The following is a 14,183-nucleotide window of genomic DNA, read 5'->3' as shown; positions in this document are numbered from 1 at the left end:
CTTATCAACATAGAATAATTTTTTTATAAAAGTATGCATATCAATGTAATTATTAAAATACTTAATGCATCTAATCAAGAAATAGATGTCTAATTAAAAAAGATAAAATCCATCCACTCTTGCTTAGTCTTTGTGACTAAAAGAGACTATATTCTGAACATAAAGCATGCTCTCAATCTACACATACTAGCAATCAACCCTGACTTGCCATGCCCGAAAGGAGACTAGGTCTAAGTCGCACAGAAAATATACCCATCATAGTACATACCAACGATCGGCCCCACCTTGCTAGGCCCTAAAACAAACAAGCTCCCGAATCATGTGTGGCCAACAATCAGCCTCATAGGCTAGGCTCAAATTATGATCAAACTAGAAAGCAATCCATACAATACCCATAATTCCATAGCATAGACAATCCAAAAGTCATGGTGTTTGCAAATAATCGATCAACCATTTTATAGAGTATAGTCGCGTCAAAACAGACCAACACGTAACTCGATGAAGTAGCACTTAGTGTCATGCTCAAGTAAGGCATTTTATACTTGAACCGTAATTTAAAAATATTTCCATGGAAGAAGGAACAATAATTACTATAAACATAATAAGTATAGTTATCCATAAATAATTTTTCATAATTTTCATTTCAAATAAATTAAATTGTCTATCAACAATATGTGTAAAGACAACATTAACTTTCATAATTTTTCTAAAAATATAAGCAAACATTTTCCTAAGTTATTTCATACAAATCATATTTCTACAAAATCATTACAAAAATGCTAGAGTTAGAAGTGCTTATAACTTAACTTAGAAATACAGAAATCTTGAACCAGGCTGCGTGCGACCTAAAAAATACCCAATCAATAGTTTGTCAATCCCACTCAGGACTCCACAATGTAAGAGCCATCAAGGTCAAGGGTTGTGCGACCCAAATCTGCCAACCAGAAGCTAAGATCCTGGTGTGTGCCCCCTACCCAGCCTAGTCCCTAGGGCGCCATCTATCCTTTGACCCAAAAATATTTTAAGGCTTGTGGCTACCTTAGGTGTAAGTCCATACCTTGAGTAAGATGTGCCTGTAGTCTCCCCTAGGTCCACAAGAGAGAAACCTGATTGGAGAGAGAGAATGATAGAGAGATGAAGAGAAAGGAAGAGAGATATATAGAGATAGGGGGAAAGGAGGAGAGAGAGAGGAGGGAAGAGAGTAGGGGTTCATGGGAGATGGAGAGATGGATAAGAGAAGCCATGCTTGACTTGCCACTGGTAGCTGACTCAGGGTTGTCTTCTATGGTCTGGTGTCCTGAGACATAGAGACGACAAAGAAGAGGAAGTAGCAGGGTATTGATTTTTAACGTAATAAATAGTGTATCCCCGCATCCTTAATAAATAGATGTATGTTGACTCACCAATCAATTTTAGCATGAATTTTAAGATAATTTTTTTTAAAAAATTATTTTTGTTAATAATATTTTTCATATTACTTAGCCATGCCTAGGCACTAAGTAGCAAAGTCTAAGGGTTCAGTATAAGTTTCTCTCTTTGTTTTTGGGTGTCAAAATTCTCAACACCCTAAGCCCATCCCAAATGTTCGTTAGAATGGATAACGTACGCGCGCGTGAGCGAAGGCACTACCCATGCACACACACACACTAATCCGAACCCACTTTATCCTGTCACTAAAAGATAACCATCTTTCTAGTCCGATCTCTAAATCTATTTAACGCTGATAGTTTCAGATGTAGCAGATCAGACGGCTTAGATTAAAGCTCCTATTTTCCTATTCCGTCTAGGACTCGGAAACGCGAAGTTGTGTACAAGATATATAAACTTCCCAATTGCCGTCCTCCGCCCCACCAAGAAAGTTGGAAGAAACAAAAAGGTTGATAAAAGGAGGAGAAAATATCACTATATTCTTCCCCTGTGATCAATCTCCCTTTGGTTGCAATCTCAAGAGGTTAGTGAATTTTTTTTCTTACGCATTATGATTGAGTAGCCGTTCTGTTCAATCCCATGTGTTCTTGTTCAATCTTGGAATCCCATCCATGAGTTTGATGATAGCATTGGTTATTCATGGCTGTTGTTTTTTTTGATTATATCTAGAGATTTTTTATCTCCTTCTGGCTAACGCCATCGTAGAATTTTAGGTGATTGCAAGCCTAGCAAAGCATCTTATCATGTTTTCCTTTTTTTACAGAGTTTTATCTTCCAGTCTTGATTAGATGTAAAACTTGAAACTCTTATACCTATTTCTTGGTATCAAACGTTTCATTGGATCAATTTCTATAGTCATCCGTTCGCTCGATTATCAAAACTCTGTCAGACCTCTGCTTCTTTTTAGTAGTTGCTCGATTTAATTTCTTATTTTTAAGGTTTTCTTGACTTCTTGAAATTCTTGCTCTCAAGCTTTTCCTGAATTCATATTCTAGCTTAGTTTTACACCTGCCGCAATCTTTGTAATCAACTTCCCATGCTCCCGGTGACTAAACTTTCATCTCTTCTGAATCAGGGTCTGAGGCTTTGGTTCTTGATATCGACATGGCGATCTTGAGACTGAAGAAAGGGCTTAAGGTGGAGGTATTGAGCAGGAGTGAATCATGGCGGCTAGCTGAGATCATCTCCGGGAATGGGTGCACATATATTGTCAAGTATGATGGTCATCAACCAGGCATGGCTGAGGTCGCTGAAAGGGTGCTGAGAAAGGTCATCAGGCCATTGCCTCCATCAATGGATGGAATGATGTATTGGTCTCCTGGTGACACTGTAGAAGCACTAAAGGATCACTCATGGAAGCTTGCACAGGTCTCGAATCGGGCTACGAGGGACTATTATTTTGTTACAATTCTTGGATCCTCTAAGCATATCATAGCCCATAAATCTGAACTTAGGGTGCGGCAAGCTTGGAAAGACAACCATTGGGTTATAATTCAGAAGGTAACGGCTATATCTCCTCTTATTTAGTAGCTTTTAATCGATTTATATTCATTATTTTCATCTGCAGCGCTATCTAAAAAGCTTTTTTTGTTAGTTGGTCTTTTGTTATTACTGATGTTCTCATTGCATGATGGTAGGATGTTGCTAGATTTGAGGATGGAAACTTGGTCAAAATTGTAGTGGAAGAAGAGTTCAACACTCATGTACTTCATCCTTCTCGAAAGGGGAAAAACCATGAAGTAGAAAGGCAGGCTCCATATAATGATTACTGTGGTTTTGTGGATGGTCAGAGGAAAAGGCGACGCATCTACTTGTCTGAACACAAGCATGGTTCCTCGAGTCATGCAGAAAATGGCTTTGCTGATGCACCAAGAGAACTTAATGATGCCCATAGTGTTTCATCCTCCGTTGGTAGCTGCAGTCCTTGCAGAAGTCCTTATACTTCATACTGCAATCCTGCAACTTGTCGAACTCGAGATATGGATAACCTTTTGGATGATGCTAATGCATGCAGTCATTCAATGAGAGAAGTGTATTTTCCTAAGAAAGATGAGCAGACAGAAAAATTTCATCACGTAAGAGTTATGCCTAAGTTATTGTAGCGGATCCCTTTTACTCTTCAGCTTATTTTATATTTTCTTCCTTTAAAGTTGTTCCATCCCTTAGTAAGGTGGCATATCATGTTGTGGGACATGTAAATCTGAAGTGCAAGATCATGAATTACTGTGGCGGGAGCTTTTGTATCAAAACTATTACTTGAGCAATAAGATATAGTATTTGAGGTCTCCATATTGGTATTGGTTATTTTAAACATATTCTCTTTAGGGATCAAAGAAAGTGTTATTTTTTGCAGAATTCACTATAGTGATAAAAGAAAGTGTTGTCACAAACAACATAATTTTGAAGCACTTCAAAATATTAATTAGTCTGTTTCATAAGCAGAATGTAATTTTAGTATAGCTGTGGATAGAATCGTATATTTTTCCACCTAACTTGAAATGGTGAGAATTTAGATTTGAAGATCACCCATCATTTATTTAGGAGTGAAGAAGAAATAGCTCATTTATGCCTATGCGGATATTAAAAAAAAAATTAGGATATGATGTCTAGCTATGTTATGTAACTAGAACTGCTTATTTTGAGAAATAAAAATAATCTACCATTTAGTTATTAATTTTTGATCTTATGTGTCAGCAGAAGGTTGCATTATGGAGGATATATATACCCTATCAAAATACTTGCATCTCTCTCATTAATCATTTTGCAAAATTGCTTAACAAACATTGAATTAATTTAAGTGGAACTCCTTGAAACCTTAAGTCCAATTTGAAACTCCAACAGTATATTCAGGATAGAAGCAATAACTTGGTTCTCTGTTTTGGAAAAGAGTGCAGCAAGGCTATTTTGGCCTATATCAAACGTGTAAAGTTCTTGACTGAAGAAATCGACCAGAGGAATATATCTCTCAAATTTGTTGCCTGCAAGAAAGCAAAAAAATCTGCATGTTATATTATAAGATCAATTACAATAAATGTATGCCATGAACCAAAGTATCTGCATTAAGTACATCTATACATACAAGTTGGTTTAATGATAGTTTTATTCTTATATCACTATGGGGGATAATCTTGCCAACAACATAGAGTAAGATGTGACCTGGCCTTGGGTCGCCTTGCCTGTTGATCACTCTCTACCTCTCTCTTGCATTCGGCTAGGGTTAGGTTTTGCCACTACCTTCGACGAAGAACACAAGTATGCACTCACCCTCTCTCTTTTGTTTCTCTCTCACCCTCTCTTTCTTTCCTGAAGATGATGACCTTGTTGGCTTTGCCCTCTCTCTCTCTTTATTTCTTCTCTCTCTCTTAGACTCTCTCTCCCAAAGATGATGATGGCCTTGGCGGCTTTGGAACCTCTCTCTCTTTCTCCTCTCTATTTTCCTCCCTCTCCATCTTCCTCCTTTTCCTCCCCTTGGTTCTAATATGCCTCAGGTTTTTTTTCTTTTTTGGTACCATGCTTCTTAGTTCTTATTGCACTACTTTTCATCAAGGGTCGTTGGATTCCCATCTCTGGTCGTGGAGCATGTTGTCAATGTTCGTAATAGCTTTTATTGTTTTTCTATAGATGGAAATCTTTTTTGCTGTTGCATGGTTTAAACAGAAAATAATTAGTGGAAACAAGTTGACAGAAGAAGTAGCACAATGAACATGAACACATCTTATCTTATTTTAAATTGTTTTACTGTTCATGATTTTAAAGAACGAACCATTCATATGGCATGTTTCTAAACCAATACTCCTATTCTGAGATGTTTTGAATATCGAACTTCTAAATTGTCACCGGCCAATGCTGCCATTTATGTAAAACACTTGCTTGTAAGCTAGAGTTTGTGAAATGTGATTTGAATTAAGTTCATGCCATATCTATGATAGCTATTAGTCATGTTCATCGAGCAAATTGTATTGCATGTAATAGCTCCATTGCATATATCTTGATAGAAAATCCATCATTCAATTTTCCATGCTTTAAAACTGAAAATAGATAGTAGAACAACTTGATGGAAAAGTACAATGAGTTACTAACTGACATGTCTCTTCTCACTATTGAAGTTATAGTTAAGTTTTTCACCTTTGTTTTTGCAGTGCTAGCTGCAGAGGAGAAGTACAATGAAGCTATGCTTAGTACTGCCAAACACCTAGTTGCTGCCGTTGAAGGGCTGCCAGATCCTGGAGGACCGAAGTTCCAAGAAAACAAGCGTGAATCCAACTTCAAGACTAGGGAAGAGACTGAAGAGAAATAGGGATGATTTAGGCTTGTAATTGGAGGCTTACTGGTGTTTGCTTTTGGGGTTCCCATGGCACAATACTTTGCCTATGTCTTGAAGAAGTAGGTTGTATGTGTAGAGCAATCAATCTTGAAAGTCTAATTTGAAGATATTATCCATTAGAATATATGTAATCACATAGAATTCTGAATCATATTTGTATGTGCTCTGTTCCTTTTGGGGTTTGTATGCATGCAAGAAGCATCATGTGATTGCATGAACTGAGTGGTGGCAATATTTGAGTCAACCCATCAAGGTTTGTTATACCAGGCATACCATACCATACCGGTACTGAATTGGTACGTAGTCCATACCATATCGACACTCAGTATGCCTTATTATTTTGTATAGTACCGCATACAGACATTATAATAAGATGGTACCGATACGAGATCTGGTACTGAGACGGCGAGCCTTGCAACTCACGAATTCAATAGGAATCAGGTGCAAAATTAGCGGGTTTAGACTGGACATGATCTATTTGCGGTCGTAAAATAGTCAAGGTTATGTAATCCCTCTAATATGAATAGCTGTCTATCTCCATCTGGTGACACTACAATGGAAATTTCCTTCCCCTTTTCCTTCCTGACTGTTCACTCACTCACTCTCACTCTCTCTCTCTCTATCATGCTAGTATCAAAATGGAACCTGATGATGAGGATACCAGGACCAAGAGTGTGTTAATGCTACAAAATTACTCCTGGAGGAACAACTCTTTGGGAGAAAATGCTGTATAATATAACAACGAACAATTGTCAAAAACTATTTCAAATATATAAAATCATTCGTACTTCCTCCAGCAACAGTTGAATCTTGCTCTTAGGTTGACATCTTGCCCTTCCCATTCCGTTCTGGTTAAGCTAGAAAACTCGGTTGCTCGAGATAGATGGCGGGCCTGTCAAGCTTGCTTGGGTGAGGTCTGAATACGTGCATGGACGTGCTTTCGGTATTGGGCCAGTTGGAAAGATATGGGTCGAAAGAAGGATAAAGAGTAGCATAGATTTAGGTAACTTGACCTTCAAGAACTTTCACCTCTGTCACAGCATGATTCGAAGAGTGCGGCATTCGGCTATGGTAGGGGTGTAATACTGAGATATGATAAGAGTGTTGGGCTGGACGACAATAGATGATCTAAGTTTTGCCTGCTTCTAAGGATAAATTTATTGGATCGATTGTCGGATGATTCTCTATAGAGTTTCTATTTATTTATAACAATACACAATCACTATCTACTCTGATGGTTGCTTCCTACGTCTAGTCTCCACTCCTGGTGGTTTCAGTAATTATTACCAACCATCTATGTATACAGGTACAATCATTTTGCAATTATAAGACCAATAGTCAAGCCTTATCGACCTCTAACTTTTGCTACGCAACTAGCGATGGCTATCTCACCTCATTCAACCTACAATATGCCTCTTTGTTCTAGGGAACCTAAGACCAATATGATCACTTCGGTCTTCTACCGGTCAATAGCCGAGACTTGATCTTTCAATGGGCTCCACACTGCCCGAATTTCTACCTTAAGTATGATTTCGCAGTTGAACTCTATCCAATCTTAGCAAAAATCATGTGATTCTCATCTACTCTGATCCTATTAAACTTAATCCAAATGATGCTTGTTCCTGGTCACCAACTAGATTGCTGAGATATGATGTAAATAGCTTTGGTGGTCTTTCATTACATCAACCACTTACTTGATGTCTAATTTGATAAATTATGGTTTAAATCCAACTTATCGTGCCAGAACTAAGCACATGGGTCACTTTGTTTCACATACTTTGACTTGTATAAAGTTAGTATTGGAGAGGATTTAAACCCAAACCTTGGTCTGTAGAAAGAACCATTCAGCATACACCAAGAAAGAAAAGATTAGCAAAAGAGATTGATATCCGCACTAAAATTATAATATTTATGTAATAAACAATGCATCCCTACACCTCCAAGGAATTTTATTTTTAATATTAAGCAGGTTCTAGGGACTAAATAGCAAAATCCAAAAGCCCGATTTTATCCTATCACTACAATATAACCAGCTATTTAGTCCTATCTCTGAATTTTAAAGCAGCTGACGCAGCACCCAGCTTCAAAATTATACCAATCAGACGGCCTAGATTAAAGATCCTATTTTTTTTATTCTATCCAGGACTAGGAAACGCCGAGTTCTGTAATAAAGACACGTCGATTGCCGAGTCTATAAAAATCATACTAGACTTGGGCTGTTCACAGGCTACGTCAAGAAAGCAGGAAGAACAAAAGGATTGATAGACAGAGAAGAAAGTTATTCTTTGTTCTTACTGCGATCAATCTCTCTTTTGTTGCTTCCATCCAAAGGTCAGTAACTTCATTAATGATAGAATAGTTGTTTTCTTGAATGTGATGCATTCTTCTCTGATATTTGAATCACATCAATGAGTTCTTCGATAATTTTGGCTGTCATTGGTCTAATAATGGAAGACTTCTTTATGTGCTGTTGAGTGAATAGCTCTTCATCTTTTCTGAATCAGGGTTTGAAAACTGAGTTGGAACATCAACATGGCGATCATGAGATTGAAGAGAGGGATTAAGGTAGAGGTGTGGAGGAAGAGTGAAGCAAGTCTGGGCTCTTGGCGGTGTGCTGAGGTCATATCTGGTAACGGGCACACCTATGAAGTCAAGCATGAAAGTTACCAACCTGGCATGGCTGCAGAAACTGAAAGAGTATCGAGGAAATTCATTAGGCCATTGTCTCCATCGGTGGTTGGTTCGACGAATTGGACTCCTGGTGACATCGTAGAAGCATTCGAGAACCACTCATGGAAGCATGCGAGAGTGTCAAGTGTGGCTGTTGGGGACTACTATTTCGTTAGAATCATTGGATCTTGTAAGCTAATCATAGCTCATAAATCTGAACTTAGGGTGCAACAATCTTGGGAAGACAACCACTGGGTTATAATTCGGAAGGTGAGTGATAAAATCTTTTTCTATATATAACAATTATATCCTCTCTTGTTTAATATATTTAGATTCATTATTTTTGTGTTAATATTGCTGTAAGATTGGACTAGTGGCTTTAATTTCTACTGATTCATGTGCTTTTAGACAACTTGTTTCCCATATGTTAAAAAGTTATCTCTAGCTGCAATGCTGCCCATGTAGCTTTTCTTGTTAGTTGTTCTTATATTGTTGCTCATGTTCTCATCACTTGATGGCAGGACTCTAGTAGATTTAAGGATTCAAAGGTCATAAGGCGGTCTAATGTCGCAGAGGATTTCAACCATCATACCGCTCCGCCTACAAGAAAAGTGAAAGTGTATGAGGTTCCACTTAAAGAACACCATGGTCTGGAGGTAGCCCAGAGGAAAAGGCGCAGCGTCTGCATGGCACCTGTTGAGTTACGCAAGCATGCTTCCATGAATCACAGAGAATTTGGATCTACTGATGCCCTAGAAGGAAATGATACTCACAGAATCTCATCCTCTGTGGGTAGCTGTAGTCCTTGCGGTGGTGTTTATTCATCATCCTGCCATCTTACAACTTGTCCAACTCAAGATAAGTCACCTGATCATCACTTAGAATTGCATGCCTACCACTGTACCAAGATGGCATTGTATTCATCTGAACACTTAACTTGGGAGCAAGAAGCATTCTTGACACAGCTCCGCCTTCAGCTCCGTATTTCAAATGAACATCTAGCAGAGCTAAAGCATCTAGCATCCGCTCAAAGTGATAGACAGAGTTATGCCTAAGTTATTGGAGGAATCCTTTTATGTCAGAGCTCAATGTATGCTTCTTTTCCTTCTAAATTGTTCCATTCCTTCGCAAGGAAGTGTATCATGCTGTAGACAATTCTTTGAGACATTTTCTCGAGCATAAGATCATGAATTATAGTGGAAACTTTTACTACAGCAATGAGATATAGTGATTGTTGGCCCTATATATAGGTGTTGGTTATTTTTGTTCTTTCTACATATTGATATTGTAATTGTAACCCAAACTGATTTTAAAGTAGTTCAATTTTTTAAAAATTGTTAAAGGAACTATGTTCGGCCAGTGCTCATTGAGTATTATGAGAATTTCTCCTATAGGGCTTCTTGTGGTGCTTCAGTGGGAAATTTTTTGCATTGGTATATTTATGATCAACTTCTCTACAGTCATTAAATTTTGCAGGCACATATACTATAGTGACTCTTCTGCTGCTTCAATGCTTTGTTTTTGTTAAAGAATTTTATATTAAGTAAAGTGACCGTAATACCAGTCATTTAAAATTAATGCACACCTATGTTTGATGAGCTTCATTTCCTCAGACAGATGAATGATATGAATAGCATCTCCCTCCATCATCATACCCTCCATGCCTGAAAAGCAATTAGTTAGTGCCACCATAGCCTTTTCTATGTTATATCTCACCACAACATGTCCGGCCAACACCCCAATGCAAACTTGGATGTTTATTCATCTTAAGGTGTTAAGTAAAATTCCGATATTACTATAAATCCTGGATGTGAAATGGTAAATGTATGGCATCTATTCTATGACATTACCATCCAATTCTTCTTAAGAATTATTGTCTGAATTCCTCAATTTTCTCCTTATATCTTTTCTTTATTGTTACTTTTGTTTTTCACTGTTTTGTTTTCTATCTTTGTACCTTCACAAGTATGTGATACAGTACGAGACTGCAAGGTGTACCGAGTGTTGGTACGTTACAAGATGATGTACCGAGTATTGGTACAGTACAAGATTACGTTCCAATTCAGTACTAGTATGGTACCGACCAATATGGCAAACCCTGATTATTACCATTTGGCACTTGATGGGCGTCTGGAGCTTTCTGATTCTAGGCATTCTTCAGTGGTCCAAGCTGAAAGGTCCCACCATCTTTGGTCAAGATATATTTTCAAATGGCAAAGCCTGACTTGCATGTTGGTGGTTCAAGCATTGATATTTACAACTAAGAGGCCAGACCAAAGATGAGCATCACGGTCACAGTGCTGGTCAATCCACCAAGGTCAACCAATGAAGGATATAGGTGGGTGCCACCAATGGCTTAAGATTCATCCATGGATCCACAGCAAGTGATCTACTGATGGTGTATGATTACGAGTTTTGTCAAAGTTATATTTGAATAAAAGATCTTACACTTGCATCTTAGGAAGCTTCATTCCAACTTATATAATGGTTTTGAACTGGCTAACTATTTTAAACCCTCAGAGATCAACAATAAGCTACATGCAGATCTGCTGTTAAATGACCTAGAAAGCAGCAGCCTGTCCTTTTAATGTGAACCATTTCCTTCCTAGAACCCTAAACATCAATAAAAACACTATCTCAACAAAATTAACCTCTCTATTTTAGTTCCAACCCAATCTCATAATATATTCAAAAACCTTACACTTGCACTTTCTTCCGCATTGTACAGAGTACTAACCTTCCATTAGAAAGGTTTTGAACTGACTAATTTTTTTTAAACCCTCAGAGGTCAACAGTAAGCTACATCTGGATATGCTATTAAATGACCCAAAAAATAGTTGTCTGTCCATTTAACATGATCAACTCCAATATAATTTCCTGCCTAGAACCCTACTCGTCAACCACAAAACTATCTTAACAAATTCATCTTTCCATTTCAGATCCACCCCAATCTCATATTATATACGAAATCTTGTCACCTGCACTTTCTACTGCGTCAAACTAACCCTCCTATTAAACTTTTGCCAATTCCTTGTGGCATTAGTTTTGTATCAGAGCTTCATCTCCTAGTCCTAGATTATCCGATGTCAAATGGCTACCAAAGGAGTTCAGGCAGGTAGGGTCGGCCCAACCTTTAGGCGACTGAGGCGGTCGCCTAAAGCCCCGGCGTAAGGAAGGCCTACCGCAAGGAAGACCTCAAAGACAAAATAGAAAGAAAAAAGGCCCCCCTCAGTGAGTTCGCCTTAGGCCAGCCCACTGCAGGGCAGGCCTCAAAGACAAAACGGAAAGAAAAAAGACCCCTCTTAGTGAGTTCACCTTAGGCCTCCAAATGCATTGAGCCACTCCTGCAGGCAGGAGAAGGTCAGTAAAAGGAAAGGACACAAGGCTAGGAGGAATCTTTGGTTATATTGCTTGTACAATATGCACATGGAAATCAACTTTGTCTGGTTATGTTATTTGCATTTAATGTTCAAATTAATCGAACCTTTACTAATATACATACTGAATGATATACAAGCAGTTTTGACTTACTGCAGTAATTACTAAATTATAGTTTCCTTAAGAAACAAATGGTATGACTTGTTTTTACCATTGATAGTAGGATTTTGTTATCATTTTCTTATGGCATATGTGCACATGCATCTTACTCGATAACCCACATGAGGAAGATAATGAACCTATGGCATGAAATATAAGGATTCAGAAAGCTAATTTAACAGTGCTTCCAACGGTTTGTACTTAGATATGAAGGATCCATTTCTGAAGAAAAGAGAGAGGATTTCCGAGGTTCCTGCAAATAGGGATTCAATATGATCCCTCCAGATGTATCGATACAAGTTTGTCAATAAAAAAGGAACATGATCTTTTTCCCAAAAACAAGTAAACAATCGAAATATCCATCAACTTCAAAAAGGAAGACGAGTTTAAGGAAGATAATATGAAGAAGAAAGAAAACCTTTAAAGAAAGATGACAAAGTAAGATTACGGTGTATGGTGATCCATAGACTTTTTGTTCCTATTAAAATATTTGTAAAAGAAGAGCAAAACAAGAAAAAGAGAGAGAAAGAAAAAAAAAAAATTAACTGTTCCATCATATTCGGTATATCTCAGGGATAATCTATACTCATGTACAAATTCCATATAAAAAAATAATATATGCTAATATAAAATCATGCTAACAAAAAAATATTACTTGCTGATACAAGTTATTATGTGATCCCTAAAATCACTCTAACAATATCATACTAATAAAAAAAATAATGTTGACCGATACAGAATCATACTAATAAAGAAAAATATTATGGGCTGATACAGATTGTTATGTGACCCCTAAAATTATGCTAACATTTTCTCTTAAACTGAAGATGGTACTTTAGGTGACAACTTGAGTTGGAAAATTGAATTACAAATTTATCCAAAAACTGCTAGATCAAGAGCTGAAATAGCAGTTTAGAAGCTGACGTGATAGACTAGAATCTGATATAGTAGCTCAAAGACTAACATGATGGTAGATCAAGAGCTGATGTGGTGGTAGATCAAGAGTTGACGTGGCAGCACGGAGCCTAATGTGGCAAAACATGAGTTGTTATAGCAGTTCGGAGGCTGATGTAGCAGATTAGAAGTAGATATAATAATTCAGAAGCTGATATAGCAACTGATGTGTCAAGTTGATGTGACAATATAGAATTTAATATGGCAGAATAGAAACTGACATAGCAACTTAGAAACTAATATGGTAAATCAGAAAGCTAGTGCAGCAAACTAATATGTTTGGTAATGTTGACGTAGCTAACTGACGCGGTAAATAAATGCATCCACTAACATGACTGACTAACGTGACAGACTAACGTATCTACCAATATGGCTAATTGACTTGTCTGATAATGTAGCAGCCATAATAGAAGATGATAGTTACAACGAGGACAGAGCTCAGAGAGAAGACACTGAAGGTAGACGATCCTTGTAGACGGAGGTACCATCAAAGAAGAGCAAGGGATCTCGTATTGGATGGTGAAAGAGCCGGAGGCAGTAAATAAAATTGGAGATGAAGAACAAGGGGTCGAGTGACGGTGAGGAAAGATGACCGAAGATCTAAAGCTGAAGAAAAAAGTAGTAGAGAGGAGTTGCAGATCCATTAGAAAATAAAACATATTCAGATGTTAATCTACTGAAAATAGAGGATATACAGATCTACTAAAAATATGGGATCACCAAATGTATAAAACAATGCATGGGCTGCAAACATTAACATGTTCAATTATATTTATAGCACATGACAAACGAGCTATTCTTGATCCCCAACAAGAAGCAATTGCTAATAAAAAAAACAATCAAAGTTTGATAATATTTATAGCACATGTAATGCATTTTTAAAAGCATTCGACTCCTCTTACGGTAGGTGGTACAAAGTTTGCTATAATTGTGGATCCACGGTAATAATTTATGGGGATAAATTTTAATATAGCCAATGTGAAAAAAAATGACCTGCCTCTAGCACTATGGTAAAATTATTATATCTCCTTTTCTTTTTCCTCTAAATATGTTTAGATCATATTCTTCCATTTATTAAAGCAGCAATTGTTTTTCATACAACTTAAATGCAGTCTTTAATGATGAAACTAGTGCGGCAAATTTTATTATATTCGATAAATTGGCTCAGCAATTAACTGCTATACCTACTCTGAATCTTGCGACGAATGCAAGATCTGATATCATTGTTAAAAAAATTCTTAATATTGCCTATATTTTTTAAGTTATATTT

At 37.3% G+C, this 14,183-nt stretch overlaps 1 protein-coding gene across 1 annotated transcript; it reads left to right on the top strand.

Annotated features, from left to right (window-relative positions):
• Positions 1–8,284: 8,284 nt before the first annotated feature.
• LOC120104576 (uncharacterized) lies at positions 8,285–9,477 on the top strand. Its single transcript, XM_089926606.1, has 2 exons — positions 8,285–8,692; positions 8,938–9,477. The coding sequence occupies exons 1-2, from the start codon at positions 8,285–8,287 to the stop codon at positions 9,475–9,477; spliced, it is 948 nt and encodes a 315-aa protein (XP_089782732.1).
• Positions 9,478–14,183: the final 4,706 nt, after the last annotated feature.

This window comes from Phoenix dactylifera, chromosome 12 (assembly GCF_051530095.1).
Source record: "Phoenix dactylifera cultivar Ajwa chromosome 12, Ajwa_hap1_PhDact_Kaust_v1.1, whole genome shotgun sequence".
NCBI lineage: Eukaryota > Viridiplantae > Streptophyta > Magnoliopsida > Arecales > Arecaceae > Phoenix > Phoenix dactylifera.
The sequence above is the reverse complement of the archived record's forward strand: the minus strand, read 5'-3'. Positions and strand labels throughout refer to the sequence as shown.

What these genes read in the sequence shown, in the direction of transcription:
- LOC120104576 (XM_089926606.1), top strand. Translation starts at nt 8,285, where the DNA reads ATGGCGATCATGAGATTGAAGAGAGGGATTAAGGTAGAGGTGTGGAGG. An exon ending in ACTGGGTTATAATTCGGAAG is followed by an intron (nt 8,693 to 8,937) that starts GTGAGTGATAAA and finishes CTCATCACTTGA; the next exon opens with TGGCAGGACTCTAGTAGATT.